The sequence below is a fragment of the Balearica regulorum genome, chromosome 19 (genome assembly GCF_011004875.1).
Source record: "Balearica regulorum gibbericeps isolate bBalReg1 chromosome 19, bBalReg1.pri, whole genome shotgun sequence".
NCBI classification, from domain to species: Eukaryota; Metazoa; Chordata; class Aves; order Gruiformes; family Gruidae; genus Balearica; species Balearica regulorum.
In genome coordinates, this window is record NC_046202.1 from 5470221 (window position 1) to 5490918 (window position 20698).

Sequence of the window (20698 nt, forward strand, 5' to 3'; positions counted from 1 at the left end):
TCTGAAATGGCAGGACTACACACCCACACCGAAACCTTTACTGGATAATTGCATTTACTTTCTGAGTACACAGTTTTTAAAGAGGCAAAAGTCCTCAGAACCATTTAAGTAAAAACATGCAAAAAGGTGATGATAAAACCTTCATAAATAGCATCCATTTCCCAGTAATGCCAAATTTTGTAAAATTGCTGTTTAGCACAAACATGGCTGGGATAAAAATCCCCCAAAATAATGTCAATGAGCACTGTAAAGAGAACGACAAGTTAGCAAAATTCTGAATGCCACCTGATGCCACAAAGGAAATCCATCAAAGTCACACTTACAATAAAGCAGCTCTAACACCTAACTTCTATGAAAGTTGCGTTCACTTAGAAACACGTCAGCTTTTTGCAACAATCTACCACATTGGCTTTGTTTCCAGACTAGAGCAAGGAAAAATCAAGTGCATGCAGCATACAGGAGCACAAATGAAGAGAAAAAGAAAAAAGAAAAAAAAAAGGCTAAGAAATAAAGCCAGAGAAAACCTGCAGATGGCTGAGGCTTATTCATGTCAAAGAAAAGTATGGGGAAGGAAAACTGCTTTCCTCTGCCCATTTTCCCCAGTGATACTATTAGAACAGCAAATTTCAGTTCTAAGTGTAAAGCACATAGGTGATGGAGAGGATAAAAAGTCTTTAGCATAGAATAAAGAGGGAAGTAACAAAAGGTATTTGTAAACTAATGCATGGCAGCTCTGTCAGGATTAATTATAATCACTGGAAGAATAGACTGAGCTTAAGAAACTGAAATTCTCAACAAGTGTCACTTGCTGGGGCGTCCTTTTTTTTGATAAGAACAAGGCTGGCTTGGAGAGTCACCGAGAACTGCCTGAGACACTGCAGAGGGGCAGTAAAGCCAGGACTGCCAGCTCCGTACACTCCACAGCACCCTCAGCTCAAAGGTGTTAGGGATAACGGGCAGAGAGCCCATCGTTAACCATAACCTAGTACGGTAGGCGAGACGGAAAGAGCGTCTCAGGACGCTGCTCCTTTTTAATATCATGTAGAAAACAAAAAGGACAAGCAAGCCAACCTTCAGAAGCTCCTCTGATGTAGGCCTGTCTTGAGGAATTTTCTGGAGGCAAGAATCTACGAAGTTTCGAAAATAATCAGACCTGCGGCAAGGAAAGTGGAAAAAACCAAACATACATCTGAGTTAACTACCCAGTTTAATTTTCAAAGCTCATTAAAGAATCAAGACATTCACATTTGGGCACTGCTAGTAGAAAGAGTGGGGAGGAACCACACAGACCCAGTACTTCATACTACAGCCTCTGACATCTCCAGTCAAGCCAAAGCCCACCACTATTAGTAGGTAGATCCCTTCAACCTCAGCTTCCAGACAAAATGTTTCAGCCTAAGAATGCAAAAATATGGGGCAATTCAAGAGGAAGGAAAGTTCTGTAAAAAGGTGGACACCCACATATCTCAGTGTGAACATCAATCCTGACAAATTCTATATTGTACAAACTCTTGAAGCTCTGATCAGAGCCCCTGCCCTGTTCCACCTCTGTGCGCAAGTGTTTCATCCGCAAACCGTATTAACGCACAATTCCTGAAATGCCTTTGGCCCCTCAGACACAACTTCTATGTTATTGTGCAATCTGTCACAAGTAAGACTTAAAAGTCATGATTTGTTTAGTAACTTCTCTCCTTCTGTAAGGCAAAATTCTGTATTGTGCCCTTTCTTTCTCTGAACGCAGGTTTTCAGAAGGGTAGGATTATACCCTGAAAACAGCGACACATCAGTTGTACAGGTTTTATTTCTTTTCTCCCCCCCCATCACATAATGGGGGATTTTGCTACTGCAATTTTTCAGTAAATTAAATTATTGCATTTTTTGGTCAGAAAAATGCATAAAATGAGTTGAATGTTTTGTCAGGCACCAGGGTGTGAAATAACCTAACCAGAGAATCTCAGACGTAGAAAAAATTTCTAAAAATAAGGTACAACGTACTATGTTAGAGGCCTAGGACCATGGCTCAGAAAAAACATAATTAGGAAGTTTTTAACTGTTGAAATTAGTTTACTGTGTTTGCTGTTTCAAAAGACAGTTGTTGAGGCTGGGAAGCACAAAACGTTACTACTGTGCTTTATCCTTCTGAAGTTTATGTAACAGACACTTGCCACATACAAGCAGCGTCTTCATCTTGCAAAGCCATACTTCAACAAAACAAGATTTAGGAATTGACAGTGTGGTCTGTGATTAAAAAAAAAACACTAAAACCCACATTTTTGGCTAGCCTGGGAGCTTCAAAAGTTTACTGACCCATGAACTGAATATTTTACAGGATCTGATGTTCTTCCAGCAGCATGTCCTGTTTCTACTAGAGTCTAAAATGCATATTTAGTAACTGGTCAATTTTGGATATAAAACGTATAGTGAACCTACTAAGAACCTTCCAGCTCACATCCTCCCAATAGGAACCCAGCCATTTCAAGAACTCAGCATGACAAAGCACTCCATTTACAGCAATTCCCTACAACATTCCTCCCTCAGCAATACTCACCATTCATTAGACTGTAGTGTAGGGGATTCATTCTGCGCTATGTGATATAAGGCACTCATTGCGTTCATATTAAACAAAGGAGGCTTCCTTTCCGCTACACACAAAAGAAAATAATTTTTATATAGGGAGATAGTCTCATGTTTTTGCTCTTTTTTTTTTTTTAATTTTACATCCCTTTAAAAAGAAAACCACATCAGCAGAATCACTATTGCCTGAACATGGAACCCCAAACCAACCCTACCCTGCAATCAGACAGATATGTTGGCACACATCCTATACCATTGCAGAAGATGAAAGCACTTTGAAGATCAAATGCCTTGTCCTCTCAAGCTTTTAAATTACGTGGTTTATCATAGTTGAGTTCTCTGACTCATTTTAATGTACTAAAACAGGAGTAAGTTAACAGTAACCTCTACACTCAAGTGTTTAGCCACTAAGCATTCTTCATTTCATAACCCCCCTTTTTTTTTAAGCTACAGTTGCTAAAAAGCTAACAAATATTTAATTCTAGTAGGACAGCAGTGATGACGAAAAAGCTGGTTACAAGAACCATCAAATCACACTTAACTGACTAAGCACATGGGCAGGAAGTCAGTAACAGGCCAACTCTTTATACTATTTTGGGAGTTGCATTCTCTTTGGCTCTTCTCTCTTTCAAGCTTGTGTTACTCTTATAGACTGACACAGCATGAAAGCTTAATGAGGAAGGAGATGATCTCACTGTAACAACAAAATTGAAGCTTCATCAGAATGTTTATGGGGTAAACCTATAAAGCTCAGCCTTGCCATAAACATTCCAGAGACGCTGGTCAGGCCATGAGGATGTTTCTACGCTAGTGAAAATGCAACAGAAAACTTACTTACTGAGGGGGGAAAAAAAAAAAGGAAAAAAAGGAAAAAAGGGGGGGGGAAATAACCCTGTTTTTTTAATTCTGCTTTTCAATTTTGAGTTGAATAGTAGCAGTAAACTATGTATCAGAGATCTTGGTTAACTTATTGCTGTCAGAGGATGGACTAAGCCCTACAAATTCCTCAGAACAGGTAAACTGAGGAGTTAAGCCTTTCCTCAAATGTAGTACTTTACCTTCTCTAACCTGTCAGATAACTAGTTGCTGCTATGGAGGATCAGACTGATTATCCATTCAACTATTTTAACTGACTGTTCTCCCTAGTTTTTCCCCCCCCTCTCTACTCACCTGCATAAAATAGAAATCTTCAGGAAACACTGAAACTGAGCCCTCAATGAGGGCCAATTTCTAAGACTAAGTAACTAAGTAACTGAGAAGATGACTAGATGCCTCATTTTTTGCCTTCTTCCCATGCTTATTCAAAACCAAGGCAAACGAGATAACCACACCGACCCAGCCTCCAATGCTCTACCGTCCTGACCTAGTCTCACCTCCCACCACGCTAGAAGCCACAGACGAAGCCCAACGCTTCATCTTGCAAAAACGCAGCGTGCAGGAAGGCGCCCGGGGGCGTGGTGGCCATGAGCTCACTGCATTCCTGGAGCGCTGCAGCCAGCCAAGTCTCCTTACTCCACTCGGAGCAGGATTCTGTCATGACAGTCACACCCCTTCAACTTGCTTTATATTGGCAACCAAAAAAAAAAATTCTCTGTGCTGAAGAAAGAATCTATTTCACGTCCCGGAAGAAAATGAAGTTGACAGTTTGGAATGCCAGATGGCATTTTTAGCTAAACTGTGCAGTTCACATGGATTAGTGTGTTCCTGAGAGCTCTCACCGCCCGGCCGGGCTGCTCCTCCACCGAGGTCGGTTTGGAGTATGAGCAATGAGATCTGACAAGGATGGTAGGACAGCCTCAGGTGCAACAACCATCCCGAGAAAAACTTACAGCTAAGTGCTTCTAGAGGGCTGGATGCTGACTAAAATCTGAGCAGTGCTGTGCATGGTGGTGTGCTTCAGTGAGTGTATTTTTATTCCAAGAAAATACTACACAATTAAATTTAAACAGAATGCCATTAAGAACACAGTCCTTTTAAACTGACATTCTGCTTTAAGGACTCTGTTGTAATGGCAGTGCCATCATTTCTTCTAGGTTTGATTTATAAGGTTACCACTTCAAAACTGGATTATTCTTTTTTTTTTTTTTAACTATATTTTCCAGCCAAATCTATTCAGAAGTGACGACATACACTGTATACAGGTTTGAAGCTGTCCATTTATCCCAAATATCGTTACTGCAGGACTCATTAATATACTGTAAGTTTTCATGCAAACAATATCAACTTATACCGCTAAATATATTTTTACATTGGCACTTTCAATGGTTTCATTTCTAAAGCTGTTCAGCAAACAGTTTTTCAGTTCAAAAGCTAATGGCCTCTTCCACAGAACGTGAACACCTTTAGTGATACAGCTTGGCTATTTTCTTTGTCTATATAACTCTCTTTCTTTGAGTAATGAAAACACCAGTTCAATAAACATCAAATTGGAGACTTGGTCTTGAATTCTAGAGAGTACATTTAGCTCTTTTCCCTAAAATTCACCAGAAACCAGGACAAGGAAGGAAGCATCAATCTTCCACACTGTAATTTGGTATTAAATAACTTCATTTTGTAATTTTTCAAAAGAAAATAACTTACCTAACTCAATACAGGTAATTCCAAGAGACCAAACATCTACTTTGCCATCATACTGCCCTTCATCCATGGCTAAAATCACTTCTGGGGCCATCCTAAAATAGGAAATCAGTGCTCATAAAATTCTGGGCAATGGAACACATTATCATCATCAGTATTTCAACGAAACAGGCTGTTTCACTGATTTCAGCTACCATAAATAAATCACTCCCCAAGGTCTCGGGCATGATAATGGGAACAAAGACCAGGCACCCACACTAGTACAAGCCTATACAGAGACTGTGCGATGTTCTCCTGTGCTTTGCCCAGCTCTCCAGTTACGAGTATCAGCACCTCCTCACCCTCCCACATTTCCAATAGTTTAGCTGGCTGGCCAGCTCTAGTGAAATAATTATAGCATGCAGTTGTGTAAACACCACAGATTAGGTGTAAGAGATCAAAAGCATACAAGGGATCTGCAAAGGGGTTTGTTCAATGAACCTGGCCTTTCCTATGAAAGAAAAAACACTTCAGTTATTTCAACAACCAGACGCGGTAAGAACATACGAACTGTTAAAACCACTGGGGGGAGTGATTAAAATATATTACAGATGATTCAATCCCACCTCTACCACTTAAAGTCAGGGTAGGTAGAACAACAAAATATTTTTATTACTTGTTGTGAACTACAAATACAAGGATTCACAATTTCTTCAAGTCAGAGCCTAACTACTATTTAATCTTTATTTGCAAAATACATTTTATCACTACCACAACCAGAAAATTACAAAGCTAGCTCCAATAAAGCCCAAATATATTAAATACCCAATAAACGATCCTTTTACTTCACAAAGCGAGAAATGCGTACAACTCTTGGCTTACCAATATGGCGTCCCCACAAATGAGTTGGCAGGAGATGCTATGGAAGCAGACCCAAAGTCAGCAAGTTTCACCTGTCCTGGCTCTGTCAGCAGGATGTTTCCTGCCTTGATATCTCTGGTTATAGAATACAAATGTCAGTATTATTCCTCTCCAAAAGGAGAAAACCTTCTATAGCACAGCCTACAAAACACACTGGTATTCACATGTTCAAGCTGCAGAATACTCTCATTTCCTCCAAATACAAAATCTTTAACCTTTAGGTTAATAGCTTAACATGGCCCTTGATCTCAGAATCTAGTTTGCCTTAAAAATCAACTTAAAATGGCACACCTGGATAAGCTTCACACACAGTTCAGCAAAACCTTCTGAACAACTATGTCCTTTATAAATGTTTTTCAGAAAGTCCTAGTAATGTAACTATTCAAACCCTTCATCTCACTAAAATGCAGCAGGTACTTCAAACACAAAGAACATTTGCATCCCATACTTACTGGGTGCTTCTCAACCATGTGTGTTCATGTAAAACTTATTTTTTCAAGTATTAGCACTCCCCCCTGCCCCAGCAAGCTTTGCCTCACAGTTGGCTACAAGCTGTTTAGGTGAACTCAGCCTGCCTTGCTATTCACTGCTTCAGGGAACAATCAACATCGTATCAAATATTGAAAAGTTTAGCAGATTCAAAGCAATTCAGCAGAAATTATGAACACCAGCTGTAAGAGACAGTGCACGAGATACGCGAAAGCAATGTATCTGACTACTGTAAATCACTAGTTTGGGAGCATACGGACTCTGCAAAAAGAAAATCTTTGCTTACAAGTATTAAATTTGGGATGAAGGGGATACAATCAACAAAGTAAATTACCTGTAAGTGTGTGAGACAGCAAAAGTATAACCACTTACCTATGGATCATATTGTGAGAATGCAAGTATGCTAATCCCTGGAGAGCACCATGGGTAATTGCTGCTATTTCCACTTCTTGCAATGGCTTTTTATGAACTTAAGGAAAGAATTTATTTGAAATTCAATATTAAAGAAAACAATGCAGTTTGCAGCATGCAAGTGAGTACTGTTAACAATGTAACCAGAGACAAAATCCTAAAACTTCATTTTTACTAGGTTCCGTATGAGAAGCAAATGTTAAAATAGTTCACAGCGTAAAGTACATTCTATAATCAGATGTGATCTTCTAACAGCAGCTATTTACTATCAAAAAGAAACTACTTTGCAACCATAAACTATATTCCTGTCAGTTCTGTGACCAATCTCCCAAATACCTATTGGAGACTCAACATGCAATTTTCCACGAACAAAGCTGTATCCCAAACCCTAGAGTTCTACAACAATTCACACATGAATAAATAAACTGCAATACAGATGACTCTCCGGCAGCTCAGCCTTTTGTCCTGAAATGCTTCTGGCAAGGAAAGGAGATGAACAACTTACTGGCCACACATATATCTTCAAAGAAAGTTCACTTCAAGAAGCCTGATAGAAAAATGACCATTTAACAAAAGACCTCATCAAGCAAAACCCTAATACTGCTGCAGTGCTATTTTAGTCAACAGGCCTACAGTTGTTAGTAAGCTTCAGGATCAACAGCAAGGGTTTTCAGAAATAAATCTTGAACTGTCATGACAGGAGAACCTAAAACTCAGAAGAAAATAAATAGCTGACTGACAATTTTAAACTATTATGAACCAAGGAGAAACTAGGCACCTAGAAAAGCCGATATTCCACAGAAAAACCATTACAGCCATGCAAGAATTCAAAAAACTGCAACTCTTCACACACAACTCTGCCCCCAAATAAAACTATATACTCAAGGACAATTCTGTGATGCTGTAACCTTCTACTTCAGTACTATACTTCTGACTTTCAACCAAATAAACATGCATGACATACCTTCTAGTAAGTCTGATGCTGATCCTAAACAATATTCCATAACAAGCTGTATGGGAAGAAATCAAAATAGTTCTTAGAAAAATCTCTAATAGTAAATGCATGTTTTCTAGATTTCTATGGAGCAATCCAGAAGTAACCACTGGTGCACACAACACAGACTGCTACAACAAAACAAATACTGTTTGTAACATAAGCCTCTTCCCAGTACTGTCACATTGAGCCCCCCCCCCGCCAGGACAGCTCTAACGAGTTAGCACAGCCCTCCTCCGTAAGGTGCCAAGCGACAAAACTTGTCAGGAAGGCAAAAGTATATATTCATAACCAGTTATGTATTGTATTACATATTGTATATGCACGTACTTAACAGGAACGTTAAATTGCACTTAACAAGCTTATCAGAGTATTAAAGGGCTATTTAGGGATTTACTTAAGATTTAGTCCCAGTCAGATTTAAAAAAAAAAAAACCACCCTAAAATTTTGTCCTACAAGTTGACACTAACATATGAACAGTACTTACAATTTAAACTATTTGTTCAACAATATGATTTATTTAGTACATCATACTACAAATTTTGTCAATGAGAGGTGCTACATCACACTTTTTGTTTGACAAAATGCTTCCTCGGCATAGCCAATCACACCTACTCCTTTTTAAGGCACACAAACTCAAATAACCCTAATAAATCAAATGTATTAAATTAATTAGGAGTTGACAGAGATAAAAATCAGCTAGTTGGTTTTGTCACCTGAACACACACACAAAAATGACAACAGAAGTAAACAATACCCAACAGAAGAATTTAGTTAAATAATAGCAATACTAACAACTCTAAATATACTTTAAGTACTATTATCAGTAGGATTTCTAACCAATTCCATTAAATACAACTGAGCACTTACTTCTGGAACACATTCAGTCAGCCTGTAAAGTACTGACCCATTAATACTCAGTGACACACCAAACCATCGTTAAGTGACCTGCAAGTATCTAATAAAGTTGCGGTACTGGCTTCCCAGGCAGTAAAGTGAAATTCTCACCTTTCCTTAGAGCAAGAAAAGTGATGCAGAAATTTGTTGTTGCTCCCCACCACCAATTATTATTTCAAATACTTAGTCCATCAAGCTAAATACACTAGAACAACAGCACAATCACCTTACTCTGCAAGTGAAAGGGAGAAATTCCCTAAATCTTGTTTCCAAAAACTACATTCAGGTTTGCTGAGCATCTGTAAGGTCCTTGGCTATTCTCATCTGAGTCTGCGTAATGCAAGTGTTCAGGTACCTCTTGAAAGCCAGCTGGAGATTTAAAGCGCCCTTAACCAAGGCACAAGAAATGCAGAGTGCAGCAGATGCTTACCCATGCTGTATGCTCCCGCAAATAGCAGCCTTTGTATTCTATACTGTTAGGGTGTTTTATTCTTTGGAGGAACTTGACTTCCTTAATAATATCCTGCCATTTCTGTAGAAAATAAAAGGAATAGAAAGACTTTACAAAACTGTTACCTTTTTGTTGTTGTTGTTGTTAAGTTAGTATGTCATTTAATTATTTTAAGAGGCAAAACCATCTTAAGGTTGCAGATCAGAATAAATCTACATCAACATTATGACATTCACTGCTTAACTCCTCAAGATATCTACAAAATAAGAAGTTGATCGTTCAGGCTGTATAGGAAGGGTCTAAAGGATCTCTCATCAATGTAATTTTTTATGTGTATGTATAGGATATACTAGTAAACACTAAATATTTGAGCAAGACCTCAAAAAAGCAGCAATCCTTTTTTAAGGGATACCATTTCTGTTGTCAAATCAAACATACATCCCAACCTGAAAGAGATGTGGATGATAAATGTCCTTCAGCAGGATCAGCTGTCTCTTGCTTAATTCTCGTAGATATAAAGATCTGTCCCTACTAGTAACTACACTACACTGGATGAGGCTCCATTTATCAGCCGACAAATATCTGACTACATTCTTGGTAACACTTCTCCATTATAAAATGAGTTACCTACTAGATACGGGAATGGTTCTGCAGGAGTAGAAGAACAAACAGATAAAACAAAACCCAGGTTTATAACAAGGGGGGCTCTGTCAGTGCAACTTTTAAGTACAGAAGAGGCCAAAATGTCATTTTCTAATGTGTGTCTAGACACTGCCATTACTCTCTTGGAGGAAATCACCAAGTCCTCCCATTTGCTGCACATCCACACCTCCTCCGGCGAGAAAGGCAAAAACTTTTAAGTGCAACAGCAAAACTACAACCACCGGAAAAGATTTTTCAAAAACTGATGCAGTAGCTGAAACCATTTAAGTATGCAGACATCAACATGGCAGTGTTGACACCAAAAGTGTTTTTGAGAAAGAGTATCAGTTCTGAAGTTCATCAGATGTAGAGAAACCACCCAACACCAACAGGCTGAAAAGCTGTTTTCCAGGTCCTGTTACCAGGGTTCACAGATGGACAGAGGTCCCATATACCCAAATGCTTTGGAAACCATGTACAAAAACCCAAATCCTCCTCAATAAAAAAATTATGGTTAGAGAAACAAATGAAACCAGGGAACATGGTAGCCACAACCGAGGGAGCTTCTTGACTAAGCATTTCTTAACGCCAGAGACTTTGTGAGAATGACATTAACACAGCTATACCAACGTGAACTCTCTCACCGACACCCTCATTCCAGTACAAGAACGACTTAGTTCCTTTTTACCTTTAGCCTCAAAGGCTTTGAGGTACTAAGCAATAAAAGCCAAACCAAGAATGCACCACACTAAACTTCTATACTGGGAAGAGAGAGGTGATATATTACTCAAGATGTATTCGTGATTTCCTGCGTAAAAAATAAAGCTCAGAGATCGCATTAAGGGCACAGTACTACATATTTCAAAAGTTTTAAACTTGTTTTTAGAATAAAATGTCCTTACTTTAGAGAATAATTGTTCCCACCAATGATAAAATCTTTTTATGAAACCAAAGTAAATATAAATGATACCAGAATGCCCTTAATCAATTTTATTTACATAGGCTAGATCATAACTCTAGCAAACTCCTGAACAAACCAAATAAATATAGAAGTAAAATGGAAAGTGTTTTAATCCTGGTCTTATTACTTTCTTCAAAATAAAGAAACATAAGCATTGAAGACAAACAAAAGCTATTTCTGAAGCATGCACAGTTTGTTTCATTCATGTGAATAGAGTATTTATAGCTCACAGTAATTAAAACAGTAGGACAAGTAGTAAGTACAAATTATTCTTTCATCAGTACACAGTTAAACAAGTCACCGCAGTGACAAAATAGAAACATGCACAGCAAATTTAACTATGAAGCTCGAATTCAGGACTGCTGGAGAGACACTGCCACCTCTACCTCCTACACAGATACATACACACAGAAAGGAAGGAATAGTTCACCCCACTGCAGCGCAGATGATCAATACACAAAAGGCAGGCACAGAAAGCAACGAGTTGTTAGTCAAACTCATTGGAGCAAGACTGCTTCTAAGACAGGAATATAAAGAATGGAGGGAGGGAACTGGAAATGCCTTGAACAACATGGTTACAATAAATACTTCTGTTGAAAAATCATGGCATGATTTGATAGATGCCGTTTACCAGAAATAATACCAAATGAGCTGTTCATGTCATGTTGGGCTTTTCAAGAATCTGTATTAGCACTTAAACATTTCAAGTATAAAATCAATTATCTCTGTTAAGCGTCCTAGGGAAAAAACACACATCTGGGGTGGCCATGAAAACACTTAACGTTTAAATCTCAGAGGCCTACTTTTACAGACCTCTCTGCAAAGACTGCCTTAATCCCTCGCTCTGGCAGTTCTTCCGTAATTATCTTGCTGTTCAGATTTTCACACTCATTCATTCACTGCTGGTTTGCTTTTGTTTTAGCTCCTCATCAGCACAGTCATTCCAGGGAAGGATGCATTCTGCCTTACTACTTCGTACAAGCAAAATTCCCTCTGAATTGTTCACTACTGCACCCACTGCTATTATTCCTTTGTCCAGCAAACATCATGGTTATTTGAAAAGGTATTTAAAATGGAACGTTTAAGGCCAACAAGACATACTAACATACAAAACTACCATTTTTAATGTTCTTTTTTGCTTTCTACACATCTATGTGGTGCTGTAAGAGTCCTTTGTGTCTGGAAGCAACGAGCCCTGCCCATCTTTTCCAGGAGCAGATTAGGCAGAAATACACTGTGAACAGTAAACTAATTTGTTTTGTTTACACAGTACCCTCATTCACCTTTGCAGTTACAAGATTTCTTCTGCTGTAACCCAGGCTAATTACAATCATCCCATATAGCAAGTATTTGCAATGGACAAGATTTAATATGCCACATGTGCTACATACCTCATTGGACTGCTTCCCACTATATGACATTTTCTTGATGGCCACCACTTCATTGGTGCGCACATCACGTGCCTGTAACAAGAAAACACAATGCATCAGTTTCTTCAAATCGTGATTTCCCATAAGATATAAACCAAACATAGTCATAAGAAATATTTATCCATTAGTTAACTTTTGCAGAGAGCTAAAACTAAAATATCTTCTAAGGGGTGTGATTGCTGCATCTATTAGAAATTTCCTTCCAGAGTTAAAGATCGCTCTCCTGTTTGTGAGACAAGGTACGACAATTTTTCATGCTCGGCATCCAGCAAGTCTTGTTGCGCACAGCCACTTCTAAACTAAAAATCACAGCTTATAGAAGCAGCTCTGATTGCAATAAAATGGATTTTCCCTAAATCAACCTCTCTCCCTGCCCAGGTCCATTCCAGACCAAAACAGAAACAAGGCTCAGCCCCCTCGTTCCATTCCAAACCCAAGCAAAGATGTCACAGGATGCGCGGCAGATACCTGCTCCAGACACCGGCGGCTTTCTCCCCAGCGCTCCCACAAATCAGCTGTTGTGTCAAAAGGCAGGCAGATGACACAGAGAGAGATGGCAGCGATCTAAGTGACCCATCCTCAGCTTCCCATTCAGACTTTCACTTTCTTGGTCCAATAACATTATTATTTTACACCGCACAATAAACATACATGTTTTTTCACACTTCAAAGGCAGACTTCCTGACTTCAGACAGCAATCCAAGATAAGAGGAGACAAGAAGTTTTGTTTCATTTAACACCAAAGCAACGGCTCCTTCACGCTGCAGGAGAGGAGGCAGCGCTGCTTCACCTTGCAGGCAGGATGGCTCCAGACAAGACCCCAGCCTCTCCCCTCTGTTAAGGATTTCAGCGGCATGGGAGGGTGGTGGAGGAAAAGACCTCTGAATCTCTCTGATAAGAATAATCAACTTGGATATGAAGCCAAATGATATAAATCAAAATAATGTGCACCACAGCATTCACTGATGACTGATGAAAATGCTGATTTTTTAATATATTTGTACTATCAAGCACAGCCTACCAGAACATGGATTAATAAAGTACCCGGACTCTGCCTTTTGTAAAAAAGGTTTTTCAGTCATGTTTTAATTCTGCTGTTCATTAAAAAGAGATTCCCAGAATTCCCAGTCTGTGTTTCAACCAGTTCTGACAAGCTTGAACCAATACTATTTTTAGTTTTCTTTCTGTTTGAGGAGATCCTTCCTACTGTCTCGCTGACATTACACTATCTCCAAGGTTGGGGAGGGACATGACTAGTTTTGAGACAAAAAAGGAAGACTAAAATTCTGCCTCCTAGATCTTTACTCATTAGAGACAATCTCTGAAACATTCAAATCGGTGAAAAACTGCAATAAAACAGGCAAGCAAAATACTAGAGTAGAGCAGAAGGAACACAACTCTAACAAAAGAGAGTGGGTTATTCTTCTGCTCCATCTGCAGTGTAGTAGGTTTCCTGTGTCAAGTGAAAGCTATTATTACACTGCAGAGTAGGGTAAGGATAATACCAAAATGATTCAGAGGTGCCAGACTTGCAGTTTCTAAGAAACTAAAACCATGAGGTGAAACAGCAAAATTCATGTCAATTATGAAAGAAAAAAAAACAAACCAAAACAAAACAAACTTTCCTATCACCAGATGTAACAGAAGCAAAGAGACAAGAGTGAACATTCTTAGCCAGTTATCACATAAGATAAATAATGTGATCACCTTCTCGGGATCACCGCTAAAAGGAATGAAGAGAAGGTACAACTAACAACGAAAGACTAAACTGCATTTTAAAAAAGGCAGGGGGAGATTTCAGGATTATATGGATTTTTCTACTGGTTAATTACTCCCGTATGTACTCATCATCAACATTTTTGGTCCGGGCTGTATGCAATGAAAGCAGACTGGGGGCAGGGGGGACACACACACGGATGGGACTATATATTAGAAAACACAAGGAAGCAACCCCTGATTGTGTTTGCCTAACACCTACTGTCCTTCATAGCTGAGAGAGAGAACCATCACAGCTGACACCCCGTGAATGTTAACATCAGAGAGTTTCATTTGCTTTTTTACTTTCCTTGTGATCTTGAATAACTTAAAAAAGATGGTTCCTAGACAAAACCCATGAAGATGTTACAAGACCAGCTAACTTAAACCATCTAAATAAATGAAGCTTGTTTTATGGCACACGTTTAAGCACATATATCCTGCTTTCTTCTGAAAATTCCATACAAAGGATCAACATCTGGTGACCAGAGTAACTTCAGCACTGATACAAGCAAAGCGTGAGCAAAGAAAAGGTGGAGTATCTCATCAGCTTTGGTAATGAGCTTTTAAGCAGTTGTTAACTACAATCCAGTATTACACTAATTAGAGAAAATTTAATTGTTTGCATTTGCAGAATCAAAATCTTGTTAAAGAAACTTAAGGAGAAGTTTCTTCCCTAGCCTTACAGAGGAATAAAGGACCCAAAACATACTCTCCTCTACCTTAGTTCTTTATGCTTATTTAATTTACACTAAATTTCTCCCTCCATGTTGTCTTTCTCATCTTTTGGGCTTCTGTTTGAGGTATCCAGTATGTTACACTAAACAATTTCAGATTCAAGATCTTAGACCTTCTACTAGTATAAAGATACCATAATACAACACAAAACTTACAGGTTAAAACTTCATAACACAGAAATAGCAACAGCGTATCTTCTTTGTTGGAAACTCTCCCTTACTTGAGAAAAATAAAGCCCCCAAATGGGTTGGAGTAGCACGATGCACTGCTTACACTTGTCTTTTTGCAAGTGCCAAATTAGATGTACTTGCTGTCAAAGCAGCACAATCCAAACACTGTCAAGTAATCACACTCTTTAATGAACAAATACCAAGCTATAATGAATTGCTAGTCTAAAATGGGGGGGGGAGAAAGAAGGGCCTAGAAATTAATGACCTCTTTCGATCTCCTTGCAGGAAGAGCTGGTAATGGGCAATCAGCCCTTACCACACCTACAAAGTCATCAGCTTCTTACTGATGTTTGGGAGCGCTGTTATCGCACGGCTTGTGGGTTACCTCTAGCTGTACCCTGGTTTTTCATACCCTTGTGGTTCATGCAGACCTCTAGAAGCATTTCAGCATTCCTGAACTTCAATAATATTTCCACATAGCAGGAAGACAGACTTTTCAATTCCCTCCTTTTTATATCCACTCTTCAACCGAAGTGAGTAAATGAGATGAAGTAAAGGCCGCAGGTGAGCACAGTTTCGTTAGAAAACACTTCCTCCCCCAGATCTGTTCCCAGACAGTGGCGGCTCAGTTTTAAGCAGGGAACAAAATTAAGAAGCTTTTCCTAATTAGTTCATCTGTGCTGCATTAAATTTGTGCTGGAAAGTTCCCAACATGGTCTGCTGCAATTATTAACAGTGAATAGGCATCTCATAAAATACTGACACAAATGGCTTTCTGAAGGAAAATTGGCAGGTTTGGCCACACCTCCTATAATTATAAATGTGAAAAGGTTTTCTGAAGAAAATGGTTTTTTAATGAAGGTCTCACAGTATGCACTTTGGTTAACATACAGCAACCTGCAAATGAGGTTACCGTGAGACATCCCACCTCCAGTTGAGCTATACAAGCAGCCTGGGAAAAATTCTGCTGTCCAGACATTCATGTCAAGTAAGTTTTATGCAGATGAATACTGAGATTCTTGCCTGCAGTAGGGAAGGATGTGACAGGACAAATGACAACAGAAGCACCAACATTCAGGTGTCAAACACATAAAATGGCTTTAAGGGAGCCTGGGGGTATGCACAAAGGGAGAGAAAACTCAATTTCTCTCAAGGGACAAGAGATGATAAGGAGACGATCAGACCAAGAGAACTGCATTGCCAGTAAGAATTGATGGAGCAGAAGTCCATGTTTTAATTTGCAGATCAATCCCTGCTTGCAGCATAACGATCCAACTAAAAGGACCAGACAAGGGCCACGTTTCCAGTTTTTCTTTTCAGTTTGTATGCAAACACCTTACAGATACTGCGAGTCTGTGAATGGACTGAGGCTGTACAGACACACAAGAAAACATCTCTGCCCCAAACAGCATATAAAAAGATTCACATTGGTTTCTTTTCCCCAGTATGTTCAAAAAAGTCCACAGTTTAAAGGTAATGTGAATTTTAGCTATGTCTCTTAAGTCACGGATCTACTTACAAAATAAACTGCTCCGAAGCTTCCATGGCCAATCTCTCGGAGATCTGTGAAGAGCTTTTCTGGATCTTCTTTGAAGAAGAGCTCTGCAATTTCTGGGTCCTTCAGGCTGCCCGCTCGGCTGGTTGATGGCATCCTGCTGGGCAGTTAGCCGACCGACTATCTGGGTTTAAAGTGCTGCCTCAACCCTTGGTTCATCTGTATGAATGGAGCCTCTTCAGCATGGATTACTGCAAGAAAAAAATTGCAATCCTTCACTGATTATCCTCTTCTCAAAGAGCCAGAAACAAAGCTACAGCAGAGCAGCTTCCACTTCTTCCAGAGCAAGCGTCCACGTTGCGTGAAGCAACACAACCTATCTGCTGGGATAATGTCACAGTCCCACTGTGACAGCAGTCAAGCATTTCTACAGAACACAAACCAAAATCAAAACACAAAATGAGCCACATTCCTTGCTCCAGCATCTGCGCAGTCACCTGCAGAGCGGTCAACAGAACCTCTCTGACCTACAGCAATAACTACTTTGTCACTAATGAGCGCGTACCGCCCCGACACCCTCCCTCTGACGAGTTACACGCACTATGTCTTAAAGTACTCTTTGGACTTTGTGGATGACACAATTGCATATTTTTTTTTTTTCATAGTCTTTTCAAGACAAGATATATGGTACACAAACAACGTGTACAAACCATCACTGCTATTTACTAATCTGTATTTACATTTTTAAATTCAGTTCAGCATTGTTTTCTTCAGCCATTACACTCCAGTTAAGCAGCAGCCAATGATCAATTTTTACTCATTTCAGCACAAACCTGGAGGCCTCTCTAAAGCTTCTCCCTCCACAACTAAGCAAGCCATGGTCATTTTCGGTTTTTTCTCCTATCTAAATTCAAGTGTGTCTGTCTCAGAATCTATCCAGAATAAAAATATACTTTCAAGTTCCACTAAAATCTTACTGTATCTTTACAACAGGTGAAGCCAAACAACCATTACAAGTAAAATGCATTTTTTTTTTTTCCTCCTAAAGGAAGGGCCTGAGTATTGGGATTTCCTCTCAATTCCCTGTAAATTGTCACCAATAAAAACAATTCCACGTCACTGGCAAACAGCTAACCACACAGCACACTTCTTTCCAAAAATCCCTATCTGGTCAAGACTTGTGCTTTCTTTATTCATATTTCGTATCTCAAATTTGTATTTTAAAAAAGTTTTACCTCTTCATAATGTAAAAGTAAAATAAAATATAACCCTGAGTTTAACCAATGTATCAGAAGGCTCTATCCTGTCCATTTTTCCTCCTTTTCTGGACACTATAAACTCCACCTTTCTCCAAACCTCTAGACCATCAATGAACCATTTGTTTTCCCCTCCCTGCGGAGCAATTCCTACAAGGATGGAAAAAGACATACTCTTGCATGTTTATGCTCAGTGGTACTCTTCTCTAGACAGTTGCAGCATGTGAAAGTGCCAAAGACTGCCCGCTCCTTGTTAGTTCAAATAACTGCCAGCATCGCTACAAGGAGAGCCCGATTGTGCGAGAGACAGCCAAGGCATACCTAGCTGTAAAGTCTGCAAGAGTCTCCAGTTTTTCTGATGAAGACATGTGGGACAGAGAATGCAGGGAAGGGAAGCGAAATCCAACATTTTCATAGCTTTCCTCCAAGCAGCCAGCATTCAAAAAAGATTTATAACGCAACCCAAAATGTGTTTCCATGATAGCCCACTCTCAGGGGCTAAGGAAAAAGCGACATTCAAATCCCAGTGGTGAACCAAGTATAAAAACATATGTATACACACACACACAGAGAAAATACGCAGCTGCACACAACTCCGCTATACTGCACTCGTGAGCATGCACACAGGCATTTCGTATCGGTGCAGGATCATTACAGGAGCCTTCGAAGCAGACGGCATTAGCACACGACACACCGAGCTGCCAACGAAGCCGAGTGAGATGCACAGGAACGGGACCGCGATATCTCCACCTTCCGTTGCATAACACAGTAACTAATACCGTGTGGGAAGGGAAATAATTAGCTTCAATTCAACTCGTACCTGAAGCATGCTACATTTATGAAGACTGGAAGAAAAGTTGGGGGGGGGTTGTTATTTTCCTTTCTTTCTTTCAAACAAGCCAACAATATTCTACTTGATTCCAGCTCTAACAAGCACATAACACTGAAAGACAACTGTTTCACATTTACAGCCCCCGACAAAACAATAGACAAAAAGCATCAGTCAGAAAAGCAAGAGAAAGGAGCTGGGGGAAGGGAGCTGATAACCAGAGCACACTCAGTATTATTGAAGGAATGTTTCTTGGATCGACGGTAATGATGTCATGTTCCATCTTTTAAGAAGCATCAGATTCTTACAAAAAGGACATTGTTGTTCAAAAGCAACTGCTGCAATCCCAGAATGCCCTTTTCCCTACATCTGTTAGTCAGAGGGGCTAGGCTTGGATAAACCTGCTAATATGGCCAAAAGTCACATGTCCCCGCGAGCGAGTGTGCGTGTGCGAGCCAGAGTGAGGAGAAAACCCTGCGCACACACAGCTGAGATGGATTACGGCTTTCTCCCCCCACCTACCCCCGATGCCAAACCAGCCACCAGACTCGTTCTTGGCATCATTTCCAAGCGTGCCTCTGAAATGTCATCAACAGGCAACACTTCTTACCGCTGCTAAAACTCTTACCAGGCTCATTCACAACACAAGCAGAATCGGTACGGGACTGGCTACTGGGCTTGGAATGGCAAATCAGAGCAGAACTCCTCATCTGTTGTGCTACACCTTCAAATACAGCTTTTTCCCCTTTAACCTCGAGAGCACTGAGACAAATTTAATTATCTTTATTCTTGGAAATAATTGCTGCTTTGAAATGCATGAGAATAAAAACATTAAGTATTAAAACCCATTTAACAGAACAGTCACAAAAGTGTACGTGACACCATGCTTATCATTTGATCTGCTCAGATGGAACAATAAAGTGCATTAATGTAAATTCCATCCATAAGAAAGCTTTACACAGTCTCACTTAACAAACTGCTCCCATTTTTTATGGATGCTACAATATTAAATTCCCTCAGTTGTCTTTTTACCCAGACAACACACGCTGCCTGCCAAAGCCCGACAGTGCCAGCAGCCGAGATGCTCTGCCTCCTGCCTTGCAATAATGTCACCTGAACACTTTGGGGAAATGGAAGTGGAGTAGGAGAAGTGGCATGCAACATGGTTATTGCATTATTTTAAATGTATTAAAAATACAGACAAGTCTTGAGACTAAAAAGCCCCAAAACCTTGCGATTAAACTGCACTGAAAATTAAATCATATACCAGCAGGCAGCTGGTTTTCTAAATTACGGTCAAGTTGCACTTACGTATTTTACATTCTTCCATCAATGCAGTCTCATTGCTACAGGTTTTTTGGATCATTGCAGCTCTACTGTTAAACACAATTGTTCGCAGTGGATGGGACTGACCATCTCGCCTTGGACAGCTCAGATCAGGTGGCCAGATCCTGGTTGTGGCCAAGAGGCAGGCACTGCTAGCAGGATACAACACCCTCTGACTGTGTCCATCTCTCTCTGCTGGCTGAAGAGGCAGTTCTACCTACAAACCACCTTGCTGGCTGCTAAAATTAGATAAAATAAATTCCATATTTTTTCCTAGTTGCCATTCATACAAAAAGAATATTGCATTGCATAAACACTACTACTGGTACAGATCAAGTCCCCTCGTAACTAACAAGGTGATGTAGGAATATGAAAAAGATTCAAAATAAACCAAGGAATGACCAAAGCATGACCCTGGACCAACTCTACTTCCATATAGTAGGCTGAACTAACTACCTTTAGTTAGTGGCTACCATTACTAGTGTAAATGACACCAACTACAGGCTAAAATGTTTCATGTGAACAACTACCAGTGAGTAGAAACAACATGCATACATCCACAGAAGTCTATGAATCAGTAAGCGTTACATCCCCTGTAATTATGGCTGTATTAAATGTACACACACACCTTGAACCACTGACACAAGGAAGCTGAAGATGAGGATGGGGTAAGACCAGTTCTCTTCTGAGTTTTCTGCCTCCCTGCCGTGTCATCTGAGGCTGCAGTAAGACCCACCCCTGTGACTAACATCCCCTGGGATCCTGCAGAGCAGAACAAGCAAAGCTCTGAACGGTCAGTTGC

The 20698-nt window shown here is 39.9% G+C and overlaps 1 protein-coding gene across 2 annotated transcripts in view; it reads right to left on the reverse strand.

The window, feature by feature from the left end:
* Window positions 1-20698, reverse strand: part of TAOK1 (TAO kinase 1) — a 74190-nt gene that overhangs the window by 25085 nt on the left and 28407 nt on the right. For both annotated transcript variants that reach the window (XM_075771665.1, XM_075771666.1), the window contains exons 2-10: window positions 16510-16736; window positions 12289-12360; window positions 9274-9375; window positions 7916-7961; window positions 6913-7009; window positions 6013-6126; window positions 5155-5246; window positions 2549-2642; window positions 1072-1153 (exon numbers count right to left, since the gene is read on the reverse strand). In XM_075771665.1, coding sequence (XP_075627780.1) covers window positions 1072-1153; window positions 2549-2642; window positions 5155-5246; window positions 6013-6126; window positions 6913-7009; window positions 7916-7961; window positions 9274-9375; window positions 12289-12360; window positions 16510-16641 — 831 coding nt within the window. In that variant the 5' untranslated portion in view covers window positions 16642-16736. The remainder of the gene's footprint in view (window positions 1-1071; window positions 1154-2548; window positions 2643-5154; window positions 5247-6012; window positions 6127-6912; window positions 7010-7915; window positions 7962-9273; window positions 9376-12288; window positions 12361-16509; window positions 16737-20698) is intronic.